We start from the raw sequence: 24098 nt of genomic DNA on the forward strand, positions 1-24098 counted from the left end.
TATGCCAGGCAGTGGTAGCGCACGGCTTGAATCCCAGCACTTGGGAGGCAGAGGCAGGCAGATCTTCCTGAGTGCAGATCGTACTGAGTTTGAGGCCAGCCTGGTCTACAGAGCGAGTTCCAGGGCAGCCAGCGCTACATAGAGAAGCCCTGTCTTGTAAAACCCAACACACACACACACACACACACACACACACACACTGCATATATACCGAAGCACGTGGCTTGGCGTGGCTGAACCCTTCACACTGGTCTTAACACTTTCAGGAGCTGCCCAGGTTTCTGTAGTATCCATCACAGTCATAAAGGGTCTTGTGCAGCTCAGCCTGGGGGCTTTGTGAACCCCTTCAACAGAAATACACGGTACCCTTCTGTGACATACAACATGACCCCCTCGGGTCCCCTCAGCCCAGTGAGCTGTGATCGTTCCTAAAGCTCTCTGTCCTTTATCTTCATGAGAGCAGCTGCCTAGGCTGTCACAATGATCTTCCAGATATGGCTATGGAGGCCTGAGAAGCGAAGTCGCCCGCACAGCGTCATTGGATGCAGCTGTCTCCTCATCCGGCTGCAGAGTCCACATCTCTCACCTGTGGCCTGTTCTGCCCGGGGCTGCAAGGCGGCTTCTTCAGAGAAGTTGAGATGACTTCCTTAAACATGTCTTCTCTCATGGTTGGAGAGAGAGACCCAGTTCCCTAGTCCTGCCCCTCCTGCCCGTGTGTCTCTGGTTGGTCTCCTTCCCTTCTGGGTGGTCTCCCATGTCCTGACAATCACCTGCCAGCCCACAGGTGCCTCCGCTCTCACGGCCATGCTACTAGGGAGAGGCTGCCTTTCTCCCGTCGATCCTGCTGACACAGGGTCTCCTGAACCCATCTGACTTGTGCTGTCACTGGCTTTCCAGTGACTGGTTTTCAGTGGATTCCACGAAATTTGCCTCACTGGTTTGACCAAATTTACACTTAAAATTTTAGCCTTGCTCCTCCACCCCTTCCAGCATGCCGCCCATACCCAAGCCAGAAATCCATGTCATTCTGGGGAGCAGAAGTTATGAGGGGGTTAGCATTGGCGTCAGTTGGGTAGCCTGATCCATGTGCTATCTAACGCCATCGACGGAGTGTGCTTGCAGCTGTACTACAATGACGGTGGCTTTCTCCAGCCATGGCGACAACGATGCTTAGAAACTACTGAGTGGCATCCCCACGCCAGCCCAGGGGCCCCTTTCCTGTTTTGTTTTTGTTGCTGTTTTCATTTTGAGATGGGGTCTCACTATGTAGTCCTAGTGTTCCTGGAACTTACTATGTAAGGCTGGTCTTGGACTCATGGAGATCCACCTGCCTCTGCCTTGGGTTGCTGGGGTTAAAGCCATGTGCCTCCATGCCTGTTTTAACTTGGTTAAAACCAAGTCTCCCTTGGTTTTAAGGGGCCTCTTGTCAGATCTTCTGTTGACAGTTCACAGAGTGTCTGTTGTTACCCTCTTATTGCCATTGGCTGAGTTGGAGCTGGGACAGGTCACACACCCACAGTGATAGACCCATAGTGTGGGGGGTCTGTGGACATCTCTGTGGCTGTTGGGAGCTGTGAACCCCCCAGATCCTGAATTTCTGGTAAACAACTTGTAATGCTTGCAGCTGCTTTGAGCACGAGACCCTCAGGAGTTCCTGATGGCAGGAGAGTGGTTTCTGGTGCGTTTGGCTGGGGCGTGGCTATCCCTATATAAGCTGCCCCTGGACACAGTAAAGGGGGCATTCTTGGGACATTCCTGTTTCAAGGATGGCCCGTGTCTCTATTTGTGTGTCTTTTTGTATGTTTCAATCTCCAGCCCCTTGCCCGGTTCACGAACTGTATAATAGTGCATAGAGCACAGACGGGCACTGTGTGCTATATGTGGCCACCTTGGTCTGCAGTCCTACTGATTCCTGCTCTGTGGAGTGATGTCACGTAAGCCTGGGGCCTTCCTGTGCTTGCTTCCCTCCTTCCACTAAGGTCAAGACTGTGGAAACTCAGTCCCTGGCTTGTGCCGTGGGAAATAAGCTTCTATACCCCAATCCTTACTGGGTGTGAATCTGGAAATCTTAACATAAACTACAATAGAGGCAGTAATGATAACAGCGGTAATGATAGCTTATTAGGCCCGCTGTATTTCAGATACATTAATATAAGGCCATTATTAATACAAATACTACTACTTTGATAATATTATTTCATTTAAGCCTTGCCTCAGGCATGCCTGGTAGATAACTGTTGTCCCCATTGTACAGTTCTGAAAACTGAGGTACATGGAGAAGAGTATATATAACCTTGAGTGTGGTAGAACCACACTCAAAGTTGTGGCTATAGACATCTTTGAGCCAGAAAGGAGGCATTCTCAAAAAACCAGGGGCATTCTCAAGGTATGTTAAAGGTATATTGTCACGGTAGTGGTTAATGGCAAAATGAGAACATGGTAGAAAACAGGGAAGCAAGACTCAGGCCCTGGGAGCTGGGGACAAAGTGTCTTTCTCGCTCCGGCCAACCTGCTGTGTACCCCACCCTTTGTGACAGTGAGCTACTCTGATACACGGACACAATCTTTACCTCAGGCCACCATTAGGTACTAAGGTCAGGGAGGGGTGAGGGGACCCAGGTTCCTCCCATTTTCCCTCCCTGTCCAAGACCTGCAGAGGCTGGCAGCTGGGTGCACGTGAACACAGGTGCATGTATGTGTGTGCATGGGGGAGAGGATCAGGCATGGAGAGGTACAGCGGAGGCAGAGAGGCGTGCTTGCCCTGTCGCAGCTCTGGGAGTAGGTCCCAGTGTGGTCCTTGCCTAAGCATGGCTCCAGAGACCGCAGGAGATACCGGAAAGGGAAGCCTGTCTTCTGTTTCTGTCTTAGACTGTGAGAAGAGGGGATGCTCCAGGAGGGGAGTGAAGACTTTTGGGGATGGAGTGGAAGTTAGATAAAGTAGGGCCCACTGGGTCCTTTGCCCCTTTGCTAGAAGGAAGTTGGACTGTTAGGCTTCTCAGTGTAGCACTGCCCGCCCTGCTTGGTGTTGTGTGGGACCGGGGGTGTCTGAAATGGGTGTCACTTTGGCTGCTAGCTTTTTCCTCCTCGCAGCCTGAGGAGAGAACATGGTGGCTTCTCTGCTGGGGAGCTCGGGCTGCTGTCAAAACCACCTTCCTCTGTATCCATCCCGAAGGTTCCTAGGATCAGCACCTGGAAAGTTGGGACCTTGAAGGGTCTGAGGGATGGGGAGGCAGGGAAGGGTTGTGGAGAGAGAGCATATATAGTGGGGCCAGGCCTTCCAGGACAGCCACCATGTTTGGGTTTTTGTTGTTGTTTTGGGGCCTTTGGGTGGGTATAATGGCAGGCATTTTGTAAATCGTGTTTTAAATCCTGTGCACTTGGAAGTGCCCTGCGATCCTCATTTTACTGCTAAGGGATCTGGAGTTTTGGGAGTCTAGAGAACAATGGATTCTGAACAGCGCTTGGGAAGAGTGTGTTCTTAACATTCAATTACTCCACGTCCCCCATGCCTGAGCTGTGTGGCTACTGCTTGTAGGGGTACTTTAGTACTTCTGAGGGGTTCAGGACCCTAAGCTGTGGGGCCCTGGAGACCAGGACTTTTATTGACTCTTCTGGTAGGCTTAGCCTCAGGGCTTTGTCCTGGAGGCCTGAACAAACACAGGTGTTGTTTTGGCTCCCGCAGCTTCCCCAGGAAATGGGGCCAGCTGCTTTCTACCGTACTTAGCGGCTTTCACAAGCTCAGCCCTCTTACAACAGCCTCTTCCTCCCTCGGCTCCTCCCTGCTTGCCTTCACGGCCAGGTTCGTAAACAGGGAGAACTCTGGGCCCTCTCTGGTGGGCGGCTCCCATCAGGAACCTGAGCTTCCTGTTGCTGGCACTAGCCAGTTCCCTTTGGCTGAGGGTCAAGGCACTGAAAGTTAGAGGTGGGCCTGGAAGAGGCTTAAGAACTAGGTGTTGAGATAGGAGATACTGATCATGGGCTAAGACACTCCCATCCCTAGCCACAGTGGTATGTGCTGTGTGGTGGCTCGGGGCCAAAGTATGGACAGGTGGCAGTTGGGAGAGATTGTGTGGAACCAGAGTAGTTGTGCCTACTCTAAAGATTTAAACACACTTTGCAGGATTTTTTATGCCACCAAAAGAGTACTTTGGTTGCAGTATTTTTTTTTAAAATGCCGACTAAAGAAACGATAGCAAAATGAAAATAAAAGCTAAGGAGTACACCCTCCCCTCCAGGGTATCCAGGGCAGACGACCCTGGCAGCCCTTTCTCCGAAGCTGTCCTCTGAGGCCAGAGGGTCTCTAAGTACCAGGGAGGATGGCCACCTACCCACTCCCTGCCCTAACTGTTAAGTTGGGAGTGTAGCCCTCAGCCCCCAGGCCTGAGAGTTGTCTGGACTCCAAATCCCCTCCCTGGGGGGGTCAGGACCACTCCCACAGGGCACTTAAGTGAACTCCCTGTTTGGGATGTGTTTGTCACCTCCCAGTTCCCCCTCAGGGCCACTGGAGAGTGCAGGAATTTCATTAAACCTGGATATTTCTTAATTTGACTTGTTTTGATCTGGCTTGATTGGAGTTTTTGCTTCGGCAAAGAGCTCGCCTTAGGAAAAAATTCCTAACACTAACCACTTAGTGTCACACATAGGCGATAAGCTGGCTCTTTGGGTTCCCTCTCCAGGGCCTAGACTTCTTTCTGTCACCCCCTCCCCCCAGTACTGCAGCCCTGAGCCTAGCATACGCAGGTGAGTGTTAAGTACTGACCTGCAGGAGCTACCAGTCTGGGGTGTCGGGTTGACCAGTGGCCGAACAGTGGCCATGTTGCCAGGTCCAAGCAACAGTAGAACGCGGTGTTGCAGGCTCTGAGCCCAACCCAGACACATCTCCTGGAGGAGGTGACATCTGTACCCAGTCCTTTTTAAGCAGGTGTGTTAGCCAACCAGGGTACAAAGGTCGGAGCAGACTGAGGAATGGTTTAGTTTTCCTTTGCCCACCCTTATCTGATGTGGTTTCCACAAAGATTTCGTATGGTACACGTCCCTTCTCCCTCTCACGGTGGTGGGTGTTTGCCCTGGGTAGGTAACTTAGTTACCATGAGATCTGAGAACTGAAGCGCAGACCTCATCCAGCGCTGTCCCTCTGACTTCTCCTATCTCTCCGTCCCCCTTCTTGCTATCACAGACTCTTCAACTTTGTTCGTAAATCCAGACAGCCAAACTTTGTTGTCCCCGTAGACAGCGAGTTGGATGGTCTTTCTCTGCCCACCCTTTGCCTCTTCGCTTTGGAGGGTCCCAAAGCAAGAGGGATGTGAGTGACCTCCCCTAAATGAGGACCTTCTAAGCATGCTACTCAACCATGGGGTTTGCAGGGTAGGCAAGAAGAGCTGGGCGACCCCTACAGTGAGGTGGACAGGATCAGGATCAGACTCTTGAGCTTCGTGTGGTGGTGTCGTGGGTTGAGATTTGGCCGAGTTCTGAATGAACAGGAGAAACTGGAATGTACGCGCATCTGTGTCCCGTGTTTGTGGAGTCAGCCCGTCCCATGTCTGTACCATGTTATCGCGAGGTGTTATTAGCATAAGCCCCCTTGGTTGGTGGCCCGTCTATGGCTGGGGGCCCGATTGTCCCCCACTCCATCTCACAGAGAAGTAGCTACAAAGTTGATGGCCTGTGTCAACTTCCTTCCACCCCTCCTGAGATTCTCCACGGTTTTACAGCTGAGGGCGATCCACCCTCACCCAGATATCCACATACGCCCGCCGGGGGACTTTCTCCTTATCCCGACACTATGCCTCTGAACTCTGTCCCCAGCAAAAAGGAATCCTTTCCCCTGGTTGGCTACCAGGAGGGAAAGGATTTTATAAGGTGACTTAGCCAGAGGTGCCGGTGGGTTTTGCTGGTAACTTCTGGCTTTACTCTTTCTTTCTTTTTTTTTTTTTTTGGTTTTTTCGAGACAGGGTTTCTCTGTGGCTTTGGAGCCTGTCCTGGACCTAGCTCTGTAGACCAGGCTGGTCTCGAACTCACAGAGATCTGCCTGCCTCTGCCTCCCGAGTGCTGGGATTAAAGGCGTGCGCCACCACCGCCCGGCCTGGCTTTACTCTTTCTTAAAACTATAGAGGGAGATTGCTAAGAATGAGACTGTGGCCCTTCTAGGTGGGGGTAGAAATGATGTTTTTGAGGAAGGCTGGGATGTACTGATTCATTCCCATCCCCACCCGGTACCTTTAGGCCTCAAAGGATGCCTCCCTGGCATTTCTGTGAAGAGCCTTCTGATTGGTTGATGTGACTATGGCCATCCTCCCTGGGCCCTTCTTGTGGCTTGTAAAGTGAGGGTGTCACGAGCCTGCTGAGGTTCTTACACAGAACAGCTGGGAGGGGCACTATGGGGACGGGACTGGAAGTCATTGAGGCCCGTGATCAGGGCCACAGAGACGGCATGGCTCGTGAGGAGACTGACCACCTGCTTTTCTTGCCTTCGCGTTAGACATTCACAGCCTGGTGCAACTCTCACCTGCGGAAGGCGGGGACACAGATCGAGAACATTGAGGAGGACTTCCGTGACGGCCTGAAGCTCATGCTGCTCCTGGAGGTCATCTCAGGTGAGCTGGCCTGGCCCAGGACAGGGCGGCCCCCTCTGGGTTCTAGCCTGATGTTTGGTTGCCTTCTGTCTGTCGTGTTCAGAGTTGGCCTCTGTGGGTACCAGGCAAGCACATGGTGCTCTTACATGTATGCAGGCAAAGCGCGCGCGCACACACACACACACACACACACACACACACACACACACACACACACACAGTATTCATATATATTATATAATATATAAGACAAAAATTATACAAATATAAAAATTTGTATATTATATAAGATACAGAAAAGGCATCAATCAAAATGTCACATCCCTTACTCTGTTTCTGTGGAGGGATCACTCCGATGACCTTATTAGGCCCTGTCTTTTTAAAAGTCTTACCACTTGGAACATCACCATGCTGGAGTCAAACTTCCAGGACCTGAGCCACTAGGAGAGAAACCATGATAGCGTTGTGCACGTCCACTTGGGTGTTCCAAAGCAGCAGCTGGAACTACGTCTTGCCATCCTAAAGCCTAACCTCGGACCACAGATTGTTCTGCCTCTACCCTTCTTTCCACCTTGACACCCCCACTCTTTGTGTCCCCCCCCTTTTAACCTTTTGTATTGTGAGCCTCTGGTGACTCCCACCTAGAGGAAACCGCCCAGGCTTTAGGTTTGGCTCCGCCCCTTCCCCTCCCCCCTGCCGCCCAGCACTCTGACAGCCCAAATATGGTCACGCTGTTCCCTGCTCAGAAGGCTTTTGTGCCTCCCCAGGGCTTCCAGCCTGAGTCCACATTCCTTTGCCCAGCACTTCGGATCATTTGGGAGCTGGCACCTGCTTTGTCTCCAACTAACTATTCCCAAAAAGGTAGCAGACCTCAGGCCCTCTGCCACGCTGGGAGGCTCCCACATCTCCCCAGATGATGACGTGTCCCGTTCGTTCCCATGTCCCGTTTCTTGTGCCTTTGCATGACTCTCGACAGGCTTGCTTCTCTAAGAACAGCTTTTCACTTTTCCTTTAAAATGAAACCTGGGTAGGGCAGAATGTACACAGTGGGAACTTAACCATTTTCGCCTGGGGGTGGGTGGGAATTACCTATTTTGGCTCTTGAATTCACAGGTTTCAGCCCACAATGGCAGGGAGGCCGTGGTGGAACAGATCAGTGGGCATCTTGGCAGCAAGTAGCCAAGAGAAGGGGGTACACAAAGAGACCAGAGCATTTTTCTAATGATGGTCTTCCTCCAAAAGCCCCACCTTCTGCTTTTCACCACCTTTTAATTATGCCATTGTCTTCTGGATCTGTCAGGGCATTGATCTGTTGATCGGGTCAGATCCCTAATGAGAACACCCAGGCGTGTACTTGACTAATCTTGGCATCTCTTAATCCAGTCAAGTCAACACTCAAGACATGGAGATCTACCTCTTGTCAACTTGACACCAAACACGTCACGTTAAACCCTGACATTCCACCCCGGGACCCCAAAAGGCTATATTCACTATCTCCATGAGACCGTACGATCTTAACAATTCCAGCGTTGTTCAGAAGTCCCTACTGAAATTCAAGGCAGTCTCTTAGTGCTGAACCCCTGTAATAAAGAAGTAAATAAATAAATCAAATTTGCATGCCTCTAACATATTGTGGCACACATGAGAGGGTATAGAAAGGGAGAATAGTACCAAAATATGACCAGAACTCAGAAGAGTAAGGATTACAGCCCGCACAGCCATGTCCAGTCCTGGGGAGGCATGGTGGATGTGGTGGACTGAGTAGCCCTTCCTTCTACGTGGCTTTTCTCTTGTGTTGCTGCGTCCACTGCCTGAGGCTGTCATGAGCAGACATTCCACATTCCAGCATCTTCAAGGGGTTTCCATTGCAGCACAGGCTTCACCCTCACCGAGCTCTTTGTAGGTAATTCAACCGTGTTAGCTGTTTCCTAGCCTCCCAGGCCTTCCTTTGACATGTGGGTAGAGGCCGCCAGAGATCTGTTATTGTTGGATTCTGCATGGGTGCAAAGCCAGTGTCATATGGATGAAGCTCCCAACATCCCACACCGCAGTGACCTCTGGGTGCGTTGAGAAGCTGAACCTAGGAAAATGCTTCCTTGGGCGGGGAACCCGAGCAGCTCCCTCTTCTGAAAGGAAAACTTTTTTTTCCCTTATGACTTACTTTTATATTACTATTAATTTCAAGTTACCTTACAAAGTAATAGGCTTCATTATATATGCATGTATTATATATAATTATATATGCATATGCCTTGCTTTATTATAATTTATCCTCCTTCCTCACTGCCCTCCCCTGAAGGGAAACTCTTTCGAAAGAGTTTATAGTTTTATATTATGGGGTCTGGTCAGTTCCTGACATGTCAAAGACATCCTTCTTGTCAAGGTGTTTTCCTCTTGACCCCATGTAAAGTTTTTTTTTTTTTTTTTTATAAAGAGAATAAGAGATAGTTTGTTCTGAGGCTGTTTGGAATGATCGTGGCCCAGAAACACAGATTTGTTTTTTCTCAAATCCAATGTTCTGGTGTGGAAGCAGTTTCATGAGGTTTTTATAGATTTTACAGAACAAAGGTAATTATAAATCAAGAAGAGAGAAAAAAATTAAAAAAAAGTAAATCCAAAAAAATAATAATAAAAAACTTTTAAAATAAAAAAAAATAAATCAAGAAGAGTTTAAAACACGTTGGTGGGTACGTCAGAGAAAAACAACAAGATGGCAGAGCCTTTTTCTATAGACCCAAGACGCTCCCCGATGTCCTCCTAAGCCTTTGGATTGATGGACGCTAGTACTCTAAGTCAATAGAACCCAAAAAGTTTCTGTTAGTCACAGGCTGTTAGTTCCTGGCACGGAGGAGAGAGGAGAAGCTGGGGAGGCCATTGAGAAAGAAACTCCTGGATCGTATCAAAGCTGCCTTGGCTTCTTTTTAATGTCAGTGACCTCTAGCAGTCACCCCCTGTTTGTCCACAACTTTTAGTTTGCTCTTTGGGGGGTGTGTGAGAATTCAGGTTTTCCAGATCTTTCCATTCTGCTCTTTGCCCTTGATTCCCGTTGTCAACTTGCTAAGAGCACCTGTCTGTAACTATGCCACAGCTTGAATGTGTTGCTGTCTTGAGATTTCTTTACCCAGGTACTTAGCCTGTTTCCTTTCAGTTCAGCTTCTCACAGAGCTCCCGGCCACCAGCAGCATCTAGACCAGTCTTGGCCAGAATGTTAGACGAATGTCTCTAGTCGACTCATGTGCCTGCTCCTGTCTGGAGCCTCCTGGCTACAGTCTTGACTGGCTTTGTTTCCCTTAGTATTCTGGTCTGCTGAGCTCCTCTGGTCCACATCTACTGATTTTTTTCCTTCTTGCGTCTCTACACATGTTTCAGATGTCGCTCAGAAGGTGTAAGCCATAGCTCATTGTATATGTTTATTTTTCCACCTTTTAATTTAAGACCCGTCCTTTCCGACTGGACTGCAATTACATAAAAGGCAAGAAACTTGTTTGCTCTCAGATGCCCAGCACCTCAATCTCTGGCATCTGTCAGGAACATAAAAAATAAATAACAGAGGCTTGCTGCTCTTCCAGAGGACCTGGGTTTGGTACCAAATACCCATAGCTGGAGGCTCAGTTGCCAGTGTAACTCCGGCTCCAGGGATCTAGTGCCCTCTTCTGGTTTCCTTGGATACCTGCACATATATGACATAGACACACAGACAGACAGACAGACACACACTTCTAAAAGTATTTTTAAAATAAAGCTATAACTTTTGAGTGAATGCACGCAGGTTTCTCTCTGGGAATCAAGGTAGACTCAACTAATCTTTGATTCCTGGGTGATAACTCTGAACATCTGAGAGGCAAATCAGGCATGTGCCCACTTAAGAAGCATTTTGGATGAGGAAGAGTAAGGATGGCCCTGGCTCCTGGACAATTGTATCTCATTTTCATTTTCCTCCCTCTTGATCAGGCGAACGCTTGGCCAAGCCAGAGAGAGGCAAGATGCGAGTGCACAAGATCTCCAACGTCAACAAGGCCCTGGATTTCATAGCCAGCAAAGGAGTCAAGCTGGTGTCCATCGGGGCCGAAGGTGAGGCTTGATACCCTGGGGCCAGTGCTTCCTTGATTCTTTCTGCTCTGACTCCTGTAATAACAACACTGTCCTCCTAGGGTTACACCAGGGCTCGCCCCTTTCCCTTTCCCGTTCTTTCACTACAGTCCTTATGATGTGCAGTTGCACCCAGAGTGCTGAGCACCTCACCTGATACCTCACTGCCCTCCGTGTCCTGCAGGGGTGCTCTGTGGGTGGGACAGTGCAGATAGACCCGTGGATGGCAGGGCCCTGGGGAGACCCTGCTGCTCAAAAAGCAGCATTTTTAGTAGCATCTCCCTGGTTCTTTTGTTCTTTTCCCATCACTCTAAGCCTTTTTTTTTTAATGCAGCAGAATCCATTGTTCGCATACCCTTCACAGTTAGAATGGAGCAGGTCTTCTGCTGTATGTTGTGCTGGCTCGTAGGAGCAGCTGCAATATTCTAACTGGGCCCTCTGATGACATAACCTATGAACACAGCACACGTTCATTGGGCACCTGCTGCAGGGTGCCAAGAATTGAAAGGCACCATCTTACTCACTTGGCTAAGACGTAGCCACAGTTTTGTATTTGAGGACTCATTTATCATGAGGAAAGCCATGCTGAAATGCTTTAACCTGTGACCTCATAGGATGGAGTATCTCTAATGCTCACCCCCACCATAGAAAAACATGCATACAGATGACCATGCTGCTTCCTCTGATCCCATCTTCTGTGAGTGGCCAAACTAGAACCCAAATCTGTAGGCGGACCTTTCTTTCCCGCCTGCCAGTTCCCAAATAACCCACACGGAGGCTCAATATAAATGCTTGGCCTAAAGCTCAGGCTTATTACTAACTAGCTCTTATGACTTAAATTAACCCATATTTCTTATCTAAGTTTACCGCATGGCTCATAGCTCGTTACCTCATTTTGTACATGTCCTCTTGTGTCTGGCTAGCAAATCCTCTGACTCCGCCTTTCTTCCTCCCAGCATTCTCAGTTTGTCTGTCCCACCTGACCTTATCCTGTTCAGCTACTGGTCAGTTAGCTTCCTTATTAACTAATGAGAGTAATTACATATGTGCAGTGTATAAAGATTGTTCCAGAGTACAAATCCAATTCTGTGTGACACCAGAGAAATGCACCGGGTGGGGCACTATTGCTCCCTCTAAATCTGTAAGAACCCATCTCGTGTAGGTAATGGGAAAAGTCCTTTTTTTCTAGACATAGAAGGGTTTTATGCTCATCTATCTGCTTTAACAGGGACAATAAACTGCTGTGTGTCAGGTTGAGTCTGGTTGACAAAGGTTTTGGTGAACTGCTGAACACAAAACCACATTTGTTTGCCCGTCATCCGGTGCTGCTTTTGGTATCATCAGTGAAGTTGAGTGGTTGCCGCAGAGCCCATGTGGCCAGTGAAGACAAAACTATTTCTTGGCGGGCCCTGTATTGAGAAAGTCAGCTGACCCTTGTCTTGCCTATTTGGGTTGGTGCTCAGGTGGCAACCACACCTCTGGATCCTGGCATCTCTGCAGTTTTGAGCATCTCCAGGGCAGAGGCTAGGTTCTCTTCAGCCCGTGGCCACAGCTTCTGGCTGCTGATGCCTGGTGTGTGTTCAAAGCACGCATGTATGTGGCAGGTACTCACTTTGTGGCTGGAAAAACATTCTTGGCCTCTTAATAAAAAGAAAAGAACATCTTGTTCTACTAAGGAAGGCTGAAGCCTGGCAGAGTTTTCTCAGGCAAGGAAAGCCAAGAAAAATGCTACTCGATGATCTGGCACCAGTTCCCATTGGGGTAGGGAAGGAGAGTGTGGGAAATGGACTAGGGTGAGCAATTGGGATGGGTGAGGACTGCAGAGAACTGGAAAGAGCTTTTCCTTCAAAAAAAAAAAAAAGGGCTTACTTAGATTTGACTAGCTGTTTCTGAGTGGGATTGCAGGGCCATTGTGGCTGGCTTTAAAAAAAAAAAGTCAGGAAAAGCAGAATTTTAGAAAGGAAAATTTGGCAAAGGATACCCAAAGAGGAAGGGAGAGATGGAAGAGGGTGTCTTGTGCTAGCCTGGACCTAACCCACCGGGAAGCGGCCAGTGGGTTATCTCCTCGGGACAGGCTGGTGAAGTGGGGTTGACAGGCCAGCTTCTAGGGTGAGTGGCGCTGCTGAGATTCAGAAAAATTGCCAGAGAGGTAAAATGTCAGGTTGCTCGGAACCAGACTGCACCTCCATAGCAAAGCCCAATTAGGCTCCAGGCTGAGATCTCACCCTCATCCACCCCATGGGATGTGTCCCCAGGCACCTAGGACTTAGAATAACAGGGGGAAGTGAGGGAGTCTTTACCTGAGCACACCCCACTGTCCTTCACCTCACCTGAGCACACTCCGCTGTCCTTCCTCACCTCACCTGAGAACACCCTGCTCCCCTTCCTTTTCTCTAGGGTTAGTTTTGTCTCTTCGCTGTATCTTAGAATTCACTAAGTTCTGGGGAAGGGGGAGAGGACCCCCCCCCAAAAAAAATCCTGTCTCGCTAGTTTTTGAAAGGTCCCCAGGGGAGGCAGAGTGTTTGGTCCTCATGGAGTCGGGCAGAGGGGAGGGGAGCCTTCGTTCCAGAGAGGCTGAACCTTGTTGTCATCACTTTTATAAGCTTAAAAAAATTTCCCCTCAGAGTCAAAATGCTGCCCATAAAATTTCAGGGTAAGGATCGTTTCCCCCTGAGTCATTAAATCCTCAGGAATGCAGTGTTGAATGGCTGGCTCTGCTAACATCTCATTGAGCATCTCTGAGCTGTTACCTGGGCCTGCCTTGGGAGTGGCCAGGCACTGATAGGTCCTCCAGGGTCACTCTACTCACTCACCGTGATTCATGCCTGCCTCATCCGTTCATTCATGCATGCATGCCAGGCCTGTGGGCTCTGAGCAGTGTTGCAAGACAGGAATAGTCCTGACCCTTGTCCACCAGAAGACAACGAGAAATACCTACAGATGTCAGGTAGAAGGTGGTCCAGAAAGGCTCCAGTGACACGGCCTGGGGGAGCGGACGGACAAGCCCAAGCCCTGTGGATATTCTGGGAGAAGGAACAATAATGAGGCTGCCAGCCTAAGAGGGCCTTGTTGGCCCTGGCCTGGGCGGGGTGGGAAGTTTTGACTTTGAGCAGAAGGGCGGTGGGTTCCGGGGACTTAAGTCACTCTTTGTCCTTTGAACATTGTTTCCATGATAAATAACTGAACAACTAGGGTATTTAGACAGAAACCTTACTCTGCACCGCAGGTCTTTGGCCAGGCACGGAGATAGAATTTCATTGCCAGAACTGAACCGCTGTGAGATGCTTGCTGCCCACTGCCAGCTTTTTCAGCAAGATTTTTTTTTTCTTTTAAAAGCCGGTTTCTGCTTCTAGATGCAGTGTAATAATAATGTGTATCTGTTTGAATTTGTTTTTAAAGCTTACTAATTTAACGTCTGGGAAAATGATGTACTGGATCGCATGTTCTGGATTTGTTCACGTTTCTCGTCTGTTTACCTGTGAGAGCTTAGAGTTCGGTGTCTGTCGATTTACACTTTTTCAGTGTGGATGGATGTTAACAACGCCCTGGAGGTTGTAGATGAAAACATCTTTTAAAATGTAAACCATGGGATGGGGCTGGGGAGATGGCTCAGAGGTTAAGAGCCTTGGCTGCTCTTACAAAGGTCCTGAGTTCAATTCCCAGCAACCATGTGGTGGTTCACAACCATCTGTAATGAGATCTGGTGCCTTCTTCTGGCCTGCAGGCATACATGGAGGCAGAGTGCTGTACACATAATAAATAAATCTTTTTAAAAATGTAAACCATTATGAGATGGGGCTTGGTAATGCACTCCTGTAGTCCCAGCATGAGCCCGAGTGCAGGACCCACCTCAGCTTTCTATACTCTCTTGCCTCACCTGCAGTATTTCCTGAGAAGCTCTGGCTGAGGGTGCCGATCATGGGAACAGCTGCCTGCGCCGAGACTCTTCGGTGACTCTTAACATGGACCTGTGGCCCATTGCTGTCTGTGGCTCTCAGCAGGAACAGTTACATTGTGTCTCGTGTCCCAAGTGAACACTGGTGTTCCTTTGCCCAGCCCACCAGTGCAGACCAAATGCAGTAGTATTGCAGAAGGGAGTAGCTAAGATATCGCTTGGGTACCTTGCTCTTCACTGAGAGCATCTTGCCATGGGCCAGCTTACTGCCCTCTGCTGCACACTGGGGAGGATTAGGGAGCTGCAGCTGACCCTCACCTCTCCGCCCACACAAAACCAAGAGAGTTCTGTGGCTTAGACTGATGTATAGTACAGCTATTCACTCGCTTACCTGCATGTTTTATCCACTCCTCGGGGCTGTGAGTCCTCAAGGGAAGTTGCTCTTTTTCTGCCCTTTCCAGTAATTAATTAATAACCGACGCTTCCGCGCCAGAGCCTGATGAAGAGGGATGGACTTCTACTTGCTTTTATTTTGTATGTTCTTGCCTACACGTGTGTCTGCATCACGTGCTCGCCTGGGGCCTGTGGAGGCCAGAAGACTGTGTTGGAGCCCCTGGAACTCGAATTATAGATGGTTGTGAGCCGCCATGGGTGCTGGGAATCGAATCTGGGTCCTCTAGAAGAGCAGCCACTGTTCTGAGCCATTTCTCTACCCTGATTTATATTTTTATATAAAAAAGGAAGGACAATGTAATAGAATCGCAGCATATAAGGTCTGGAAAGTACGAGGACTAAATTTAGCAGGTTGTCTGAGCTGTCTTCTTGAGTGGGTTTTAAAAACAAAATTCTATTTTTAAAACTTAGGACACTTTGAGATTTGACCAATCAGAGGGTAGGCAGCTCTTAAAATGGACTGCGTGACTGTCTGTTCTTCACCCTGGCTCTCTAGCAGGAGTGACTGTTTTAAGAGCTGTGATTGGCCACAGACCCCCAGGTCATTTGTCGCCTCTGCCTAGGACCTCTGTGAGAGCTTAGAGACCTGTCCCCTCCTGTCTGTCAGACTGGAGGACTCTGGTTCAGGTAGAGCATCCTTTCTGATGAACTCCCTTACAAGAGAGTCATGCCCAGACAGGCTTCTCTCATGGCGTCTGTCCTGGTCTGTCCCACTAACTCACCAGCTTCTGACCGTAGAGCTAGATAGACATGGTGAATTCTGTTTGAGGTGAGTGGGTTCAGTCTCCTGCACAAACAAACAAACAACCCCCCTTCTGGAAACGGAGGGATTTGTGATGTTTGATTTCTAAGTGGTCCGGAGGTGGCATGGGGATGCCGAGAATGTGTGTCTGTGGCTCCAGTCCCCCTAACGTGTCCTGCCTCTGTTTCTATAGAGATTGTGGATGGGAATGTGAAGATGACCCTGGGCATGATCTGGACCATCATCCTTCGCTTTGCCATCCAGGACATCTCTGTGGAAGGTGGGTTTCCACTGCGTTCTGTTCCTCTCCCTTTCCTTCCCCGTCTAGCCTTCCTCTCCAGGCTCATCTAGAACACCCCCACCTGGGGCAATGACCATGATTTCAAATGACTCCTCCAAAATATGTTGACCCAGCAGCATCCCTCACTTCCAGAAGGGCAAGGCTGCTGTGGTTGGGTATCTTAAAGCCTCACTGGGGCCTCAGGGGGAAAGGATTAAACATGGGCAAGTGAGCTGACCCATGTCCACCCCTGCTCTCATAGCACCCCCTGGTGGCCATTTTTTAGATCGGCCCATGACGCCCTGATACGTGACTGTACTTGACGCCCTGATACGTGACTGTACTTGATTGCTTACTCTGGCCATTTTTGAGCTTTGGGTCTGATAATGGTGCTCTTATCATTTACTATTTGTGGTTTTCTATGTACATAATATATGCATGCAAAAACCACCTTCTTAAACAATGTGATTGAGATAAAATGCTTTTAAAAATGCATATTTAAGTTTTTTCTTTTATGTATCTGGTTGTTTTAACCTGCATGTATATCTGTGTACTGTGTGTGTGCCTCGTGTTCCAAGTCCAGAATAGGGCATTGGATCTCCTGAGACTGGAATTAGAGTTGTAAGCTTCCCAGTGTGAGTGCTAAGAGCTGAACCTGAGTCCTGGAAGAACAACAAGCACCTTTAACTACTGAGCCATCTCTCCGGTCCCATTAAGATTTATTTTATTTTTAACTGTGTATTTGCTTGTATGTCTGTATGTGGTTATGTTCAGGTGAGTGCTGATGTCCTCAGATGCCAGAGGCATTGGCTCCTGGAGCTGGTGTTACAGGTGATTGTGAGCTATTCTGACTTGGGCGTGAAGAACCGAACCAGGGACCTCTATGAGAGCACTGAGTGTTCTCAACTGCTGAGCCATCTCTCCAGCCCCATGCCAGTGTGTGTGTGTGTGTGTGTGTATATATATATATAAAATTTGTTTACTTAATATTTTGAGACGGGATTTCACCATGTACCTCTCTGGCTGGCCTGGAACCCGCTATGTAGACTGGGCTGGCGTTGAACCCCCAGAGATTGACCTGCCTCAGCCTCCAGAGTGCTGGGACTAAAGGAAACACTACGATACCTGGCTCCCCAAAACAAGTGATTGTACTTGAAAAATTATAGTCTTTGTAGAGATCCTTTAACCTTATTTTAAAGTCCATATTATGAGTTAGAAATACATGAGGTCTCTCAGGTTCTTTACTAAATGCCACCACCTGCAGTTCCCAGATCTGAACACCTGGAGGCAGTGCAGTCTGCAACCTTGGAGTTGAGAATTCCGCATCCCCTCAGGTGCCTGGCTTAGTTTAAACCACCCACTCTGTAGAAAGTGATGGCACCAGGGCGAAATCAGTGCAGTCAGTAGGAAGAAGCCTGGCTTCAGGTGAGCCTGGACAACAGGAGTGCTTCCTTCCTGTTCCTCCGTGTTCACCCCACTGGGGATTGAACTCAGGACCTCTGGAAGAGCAGCCGGTGCTCTTCACTGCTGAGCCATCTCTCTAGCCCCGCTTCTCTGTTTCTTAAATAACCTTTCCAACTTTGCCAAATAAGTAGACACGATGGCCTGGACTTCTTTCTTCCTTCTCTCAACAGACTTGGGGTCTTAAGGCCCCTCCCTGTAGGTCCCCTTAGGAGCAGTGTCCTTACTCCCCTGGGTCAGCCCACTGGGTCAGCCCCTGCCTTCCCCTCCTCCTTCACAGAGACATCAGCTAAAGAAGGGTTACTCCTGTGGTGTCAGAGGAAGACAGCCCCGTATAAAAATGTCAACATCCAGAACTTCCACATCAGGTGAGTGCTGGAGCCAGAGACTCCCACGGAGGTCAGCTGACCTCCTCAGGACCTCCCCGCACCCTTTGGTTGGAAGAGTCAGGGGAAAAAAAATCTTCTGGGGAAAGGTGCCGTCTCTTTGAATCTGCCATCCCTCCCCGTAGCATATTGGGCTTGACTGCTACCTGGTACACCTGTGCTTGTATTTATGATACTGGCAAGACCCCCTCAAAGATCATGTCAGGAAGGCCAGCCCAGGTTTCCAGACCAATGGGCTAAGGCCCTGGGCCTTAGCGAGGAGGGTAGATGTGGCAGGTTCACCTCAACTTCCAACCACTCCGAGAAGCATGACCCCAATACCTGGGAATGTGGCAGGCAGAAATCTCCCTTTCTCTCCTCTAAATTGTGCTCCAGAGGATTGCATAGTGAAAGTCAGAAGTCATCAGCTTGCCCATCCCTCTCTTTCTTTCTCTCTCTCCAGTTGGAAGGATGGCCTTGGTTTCTGTGCCTTGATCCACCGACACCGGCCTGAGTTGATCGACTATGGGAAGCTGCGGAAGGTACGTGTGCTCACCTGATGAACCATCTTCTCCTGACTCATGGCTGGTCCCTAGTGGATAGAGACAAACTGAGGGAGGACAGGGCCACTGCTAAGAACCCAGTGCCCAGCATTAAAGGTGTTGACCTGGGCCAGCCAGGCTGAGCCCTGTCTGGAAGGGAGCAGAAAGATGCCTTTTCTATTCATTGCCCAGTGTGCATATCGCAGATTCCTGTGCACATACTCAGCCCACCGAGAAAACTAGCAGATCTGAGGCCGTAGTGTTTGAGTGATGGTATGCTGAGTGACCTTTCTCCTTTACATTAGTTCTGCTTTTATGGTGACAGTACTTACGGGTGATGTAAGACATCTCGTATCCTGAGAGACATTTTGTCCCAGTGTCCCTGACCTGCTGTATACGCGTAGGCAGGCACTGTAGGCTTGGTTTCCTGTGTTTCCACTCTGTTTTATTTACACTTTTGAGGTAGTAATGGGTTTCACTCCATTGCTCAGGCTGATCTCCAACTCTTGATCTCCCATGATCCTCTTGCCTCAGCCTGGGCTGAAGTTGTGTGCCGTTACGTCATCGCCATTTATATTTGGGTATTAGTTGACTTGGTGATCTTCCTGAGTGAGAAGTGTATGTGGAGCAGGTGAGGTGGTTGGGCTCATGGTGACTGTAGGTGTCCAAGCTGCTCAGAGGACCCTGGCTTAGACCTCCTGAGCCATTCTTATCTGCTGTGAAGCCATTGTTGTGAGCTCTTCGCAGCCGCACACTGGTCTGGAATGGAATAGAAAGGGAACCGGCCCACTTGCTGGTGTATAGGCCTCTTGGCCTCTTATAGGAATATAGCCTGTTTCTCCCCTTCCCCCAGGATACTTGAGGGCAGTGTTCAATCTAGCCTCCTACTCTCCACAGACACCTGTGTCCCAGAGCGTCTTGCTAACCAGGAACCAAGAAAGTCCTGATGTTCTTGCCCTGGCAACCTCTTTTAGGGTGTAGATAGATGAGCAAACTGCCAAAAGAACAAATAAATAAATAAATAAAAATAAAAACAAAACAAAAAACAAGATTTGCAAGGAGGAAAAGAGCAGATAGTTTTCCCACTCCCCGCTCACCCGCAAGAGCCGGTCAGCTAACAGGGAGGAGCCTGAGGCCTGGCCCCACGTCTGGGGCTAGAGCTGTCGTTCTCAAGCTAAGCTCTAAGGGAGAAGAGAGTCCCAGCCTAAATAGTGGCCTCTTTCTCTTTATTGTTGTTGTTGTTGTCTTTATTGTTGTTGTTGGTGGTGGTTTTGTGTGTGTGTGTGTGAGTGTGATCCTAAATACATAAATATAAACTGATCAGTCCATATAATGCTACCCTATGAGTATATGTCTTCAGGGCTGACCGTATGGTATTAGATAACCACGTGGCCTTTGTAGGAGACAGTAGCACAGAAAGCTCTCTGGCTCCTTACAATCCTTTTGCCCCCTCTTTCATGGGAAACCCCACACCTTAGGTGTGGGAATTTAATTTTTTTTGTTGTTTTGCTTTGTTTCAAGACAAGGTTTCTCTGTGTAGCCTTGGCTGTCCTGGAACTCCCTCTGTAGACCAGGCTGACCTTCAGCTCACAGAGATTTGCCTGCCTCTGCCTCTGGAGTGCTGGGACTAAAGGCGTGCGCTACCACTGCCTGGTGGGAGTTTAATTTTTTGAGGACCCTCTATGCCCTCCTCCACGGCAACTGTATTGTTTTAAGAGACTGACATGCCGCCTGCTGGACTGTACACTCAGCTGCACCATTTTACACTGAGCTTGGGTTTGAAGTACACTCCAGGGCACACCCCTCTCCCCGTTTAGTTCTCTGGAGAGGATTGCAGAGATGTGAATTATCAAAAAGCCATGACTACGTAGAGGAACTCAACATATTCCCATGAACAGAAGGGTTCAGCTTCAACTTCTAACTGTTCTTTCAGGGTTAAGAGCACACAGGCCAGCTGTTGAGTTTGGATGGGGGAACCACGTCTGCATTCTTTACCCATGCATCCTGTTAGGACTGATGGTTCATTTTTCCAGCATCGTTTCTTAGCAGTTATTTTCTACCCCAACTCTGCCTGAGGCCCAAATTTTCCACCCCATTTCCCCGATATACTGAAGCTTGAGGTGGGAAGAGAATGTTTTAAACCTCCAGCTAATGGTCCCTGCCTGGCCTTGAGGCCAGCCTTGGTTACCCAGAACCTGGGAAGAGCTGTGGGAAGGTATCCCTCCCCCACCCTCTCCCAGCTGGGATAGGCTGGGACACGTGACTCTCTGTGTGATCACTCGGTCCTTTTCTCCTTTAGGACGATCCACTCACAAACCTGAACACGGCCTTTGATGTGGCAGAGAAGTTCTTGGACATCCCTAAGATGCTGGATGCTGAAGGTGAGGTCTTTTCCCCACTGCTCCCAGCAGCTGAGTCGGGAAGGGGGTGGGGCTGTTTGCTTGGGCCTCAGCTTGAAGAACTTGGGGGTCACTTGCTTGCCATGGATTCTGTGTGGTTTGGAGGAAGAGGCACTAGCTGGTAGCATACAGGCATGCTACCAGCATGGGGTGAGCTTCTTGGAGAAGGAAGGGTAGGTCTTCCTCCTCCACCCTTGTCCTTAAAAGAATCAGGAACCATGGCTACTGTCCCTTGGGCTCTCCTCAACCCTGATGCCATGTGCCATGTTAAAGTATCTCAGCTCCATGTTGAGGAGCTGAAGTACAGGGGTAGGGTGGGGAGAGTGTCCAAAATTGCTCCCAGCCCTGTGCTCCTGGCAACCCTACCAGTAGGCATTTTATATTTGAAAATGCCATCAGGAACATGCCAAACATACACAGAAGTATGAGATGGTATAAATGCCCTCCATTCCAGAAGGGTTATTGATAGTTCATCCCATCTCATTTTTCTCCTTTGTCCCTTTGCTGTCTTTGTTGGACGGCATTAAATCAAATCTCAGTCACCGCTACCTTCTTCCAAGTACATGCCTTAAAGATATGGGTATTAACCGGGCGGTGGTGGCTCACACCTTCAGTCCCAGCCCTCAGGAGGCAGAGGCAGGCCAATCCTCTGAGTTCGAGGCCAGCCTTGTCTACAGAGAGAGTTCCAAGGCAGCCTAGGCTACACAGAGAAACCATGTCTTGAAAAATCAGAGGAGGGAAGAAAAGAAGATGGGTATTCTTGCATGTAATCACAATAATTTCCACAGGCCAGATGTGCGACACATGCCTATAATCTCAGCACTGGGGAGATCGAAACAGGATCATGAATCTGAGGCCAACTTGGGCTACACAAGCGAGATTCTCTCAAACACACACACACACACACACACACGTACACATACCAAACAAAACAAAAAACCAGTTTGACATCTAGCAAACATGACAGTACTTCCCGATTTATCCCCTGTTGCTCTCATAGTCAGAGTCCTCTGGTTTAAAATTGAGAGTGGGTTGGCTTTTAGTCCATGGGTTGACTGTATTCTTGCATACATTTGGTTGGTGAGTCCTGTATGTTATTTCCATCTTCAGCCCTTTCCTCCTTCTTCAACCCCTTTTATCGATGCCATTGATCTTGTGGTTGGAGGAGAGCTACCAGTAGGCATTCCCTGTGGTCTTACCTTGCCTCCTGGGGTATCACTTTTCCTTCCTCTGAGTCCCGTGTTCCTGCTAGTGGACACTGACTCTGGAGGCTGACTAGATTCAGGATGGGCCTTTTGGTCCATTACAGTCTGCAGGTTTCTGCATCCCCGTGTGAGATGTGCCGTGTGTCTAGTAGCTTAAACTGCAGCTTTCTCTTTCTCTCTCCAGATATCGTCGGAACTGCCCGGCCGGATGAGAAAGCCATTATGACTTATGTGTCTAGCTTCTACCATGCCTTTTCTGGAGCCCAGAAGGTACCCGGGACCCTTGCTCCTTCTAAGCCCAGCACACCTCATGCCAGATCCCGGCCACACCCTCCCGCCCTTCCCTCCTTTCGTCCCTCCATGTCCCGGTGCAGGTGTCTGGAAGGCCTGGTTCTGGTCTCATGGATGGTTAGCTGCATTTATGAAGAGGTCTTGTTTGCCTCCTCTCTTACCCCACCCTGCTGTCGCTCACCATGTCTTAGGGCCAAGAACATTTAGCAAGTGCTGGTCCTCTGGAACCAGCCGCGTGGCCCAGGCAGAAGGGCTGGGTGTGGGAGACCAGTGGGTCCTGGCTGCAGGAGCTCCAGGCTTGACAGCTCCAGGCCTCTGTCGGGCTGTGCCGCACTTCTCTCTTCGCTTACCCATTTTGCAAAGGTCTTGTCATGGACCCCCACCCCACGCCTGCTTCTACTCTCAGGCAGTATTTAACAAGTCCGTCTTCAGCCCTTGAACCCTGTCCTGCCTGGGACCCCTGTGTGGACACTGCACACTGTGTTCTTAGACATGAGTGTGACCGGTTCTGGAGGAGGGAGAGGACGTCAGTGGCAGTGAGCCCCTTCTGCTATCCTGACCCAGATCGCTCTGGGAGGCAGAGGGTAAAGCCAGGTTGAATGCTTTATAATGCACCAGGGCCCAGTTTGTACTGTGGGCTCTGGAAGACTGGGGATTGTCGCTCACCACAGGCTTAGCTGGGGCAGTGGAGGTCTCTCCCAGAAGCACAAGGCTGTGCCCACAGAAACCTTCACGGCTTTGGTCCTCAGGCCTGCCACATGCTCCTCATGGCCTCTGAGGGACCTGTGTGAAGTGCATGGTAGAAGCTCTGTCCCCACCCGTCCCTTCCTTGCTCATGTCCCCTCTGCTCTTGTCGTCCCCCCCCGCCCATCCCCCCTCTGTCTCATGTTCTCTGTCCACTGCTTCTGTTCGGGTTTGCTCCGTGCTGTTCTACTTTCTCCTCTCAACCTCTTCTCCTTCTCTGTGCAGATGTGTAGGCACGCTAAGGCCGGAGGGGAAGGCCATGTGACCTAATGTTTCATGTCACTGCCACGCCTTCTCGGTGCGCAGAAGGTGAGCTCGCCCTTGGCCTCGCCGGCTCTCCCTGCTGCCCTTTGGCCCATCTTGTCCTCTCCGCTGGACACCAGCAGCAGTCCCTGAAGGAGAGAGGGTTAGTTAATGCACCCGTCTCCATGGGGGACAGGACATACTCAGAACCCTGGCAGGCACACTTGCAGATACCAGAGACGCCTAGCCTCTGTGCACAATGGGCATAGTGGACCCCACTGAGGGGAAGGCAGCTAAGCTGTCAGAGCCTGGATCCTTAGACATTCCCTTAAGTACCCAGAATCCCTTTCACCTCTGACCCTCCCTTCTTCCTGCCTGAACCAGGCCATCTTCTCAAATTCAGGCAGGAACCAGGGCCAGGAGAAGTCTTCTACTTTCTCCCTGATGTCCAGGCCAGGGTCCTGCATGCCATCTGCCAGCCAGGGCTTTCGTAGATAGATGTAAACTATATAAAAATGCCACTTGTATGCATACCATAGGCTGGAGATTTGGACATTAGTTACTAAAATTACTGTGCAGATAGCAGCAAAGGTGTCTTTTTCTTTTCTATCTCTCTTTTTGTTTTGTGGTGGTGCTGGGGATTACACCCAAGGCTTCGTGCTTGCTAGGGAAGCATTTTACTGCCGAGCTTCATGTCCAGCAGTAAAAATGTCTTCTAGCCAAACTAGTCTTTTTTTTTTAATACCTTCAAGAAAAAGCACCTTTTAAAAAAAAATTGCCCAAAGATAACTAGACGGGCTGGCAGCAACCCTGGCAC

General features: G+C 49.5%; 1 protein-coding gene across 3 annotated transcripts in view; it reads left to right on the top strand.

The window, feature by feature from the left end:
• Actn1 (actinin alpha 1) overlaps positions 1–24098 on the top strand; it is a 96181-nt gene that overhangs the window by 48809 nt on the left and 23274 nt on the right. For all 3 annotated transcript variants that reach the window (XM_057782294.1, XM_057782295.1, XM_057782296.1), the window contains exons 2-8: positions 6479–6593; positions 10524–10643; positions 15945–16031; positions 17773–17860; positions 18321–18399; positions 20699–20780; positions 22188–22273. In XM_057782294.1, coding sequence (XP_057638277.1) covers positions 6479–6593; positions 10524–10643; positions 15945–16031; positions 17773–17860; positions 18321–18399; positions 20699–20780; positions 22188–22273 — 657 coding nt within the window. The remainder of the gene's footprint in view (positions 1–6478; positions 6594–10523; positions 10644–15944; positions 16032–17772; positions 17861–18320; positions 18400–20698; positions 20781–22187; positions 22274–24098) is intronic.

The sequence above is a fragment of the Chionomys nivalis genome, chromosome 10 (assembly GCF_950005125.1).
Source record: "Chionomys nivalis chromosome 10, mChiNiv1.1, whole genome shotgun sequence".
NCBI lineage: Eukaryota > Metazoa > Chordata > Mammalia > Rodentia > Cricetidae > Chionomys > Chionomys nivalis.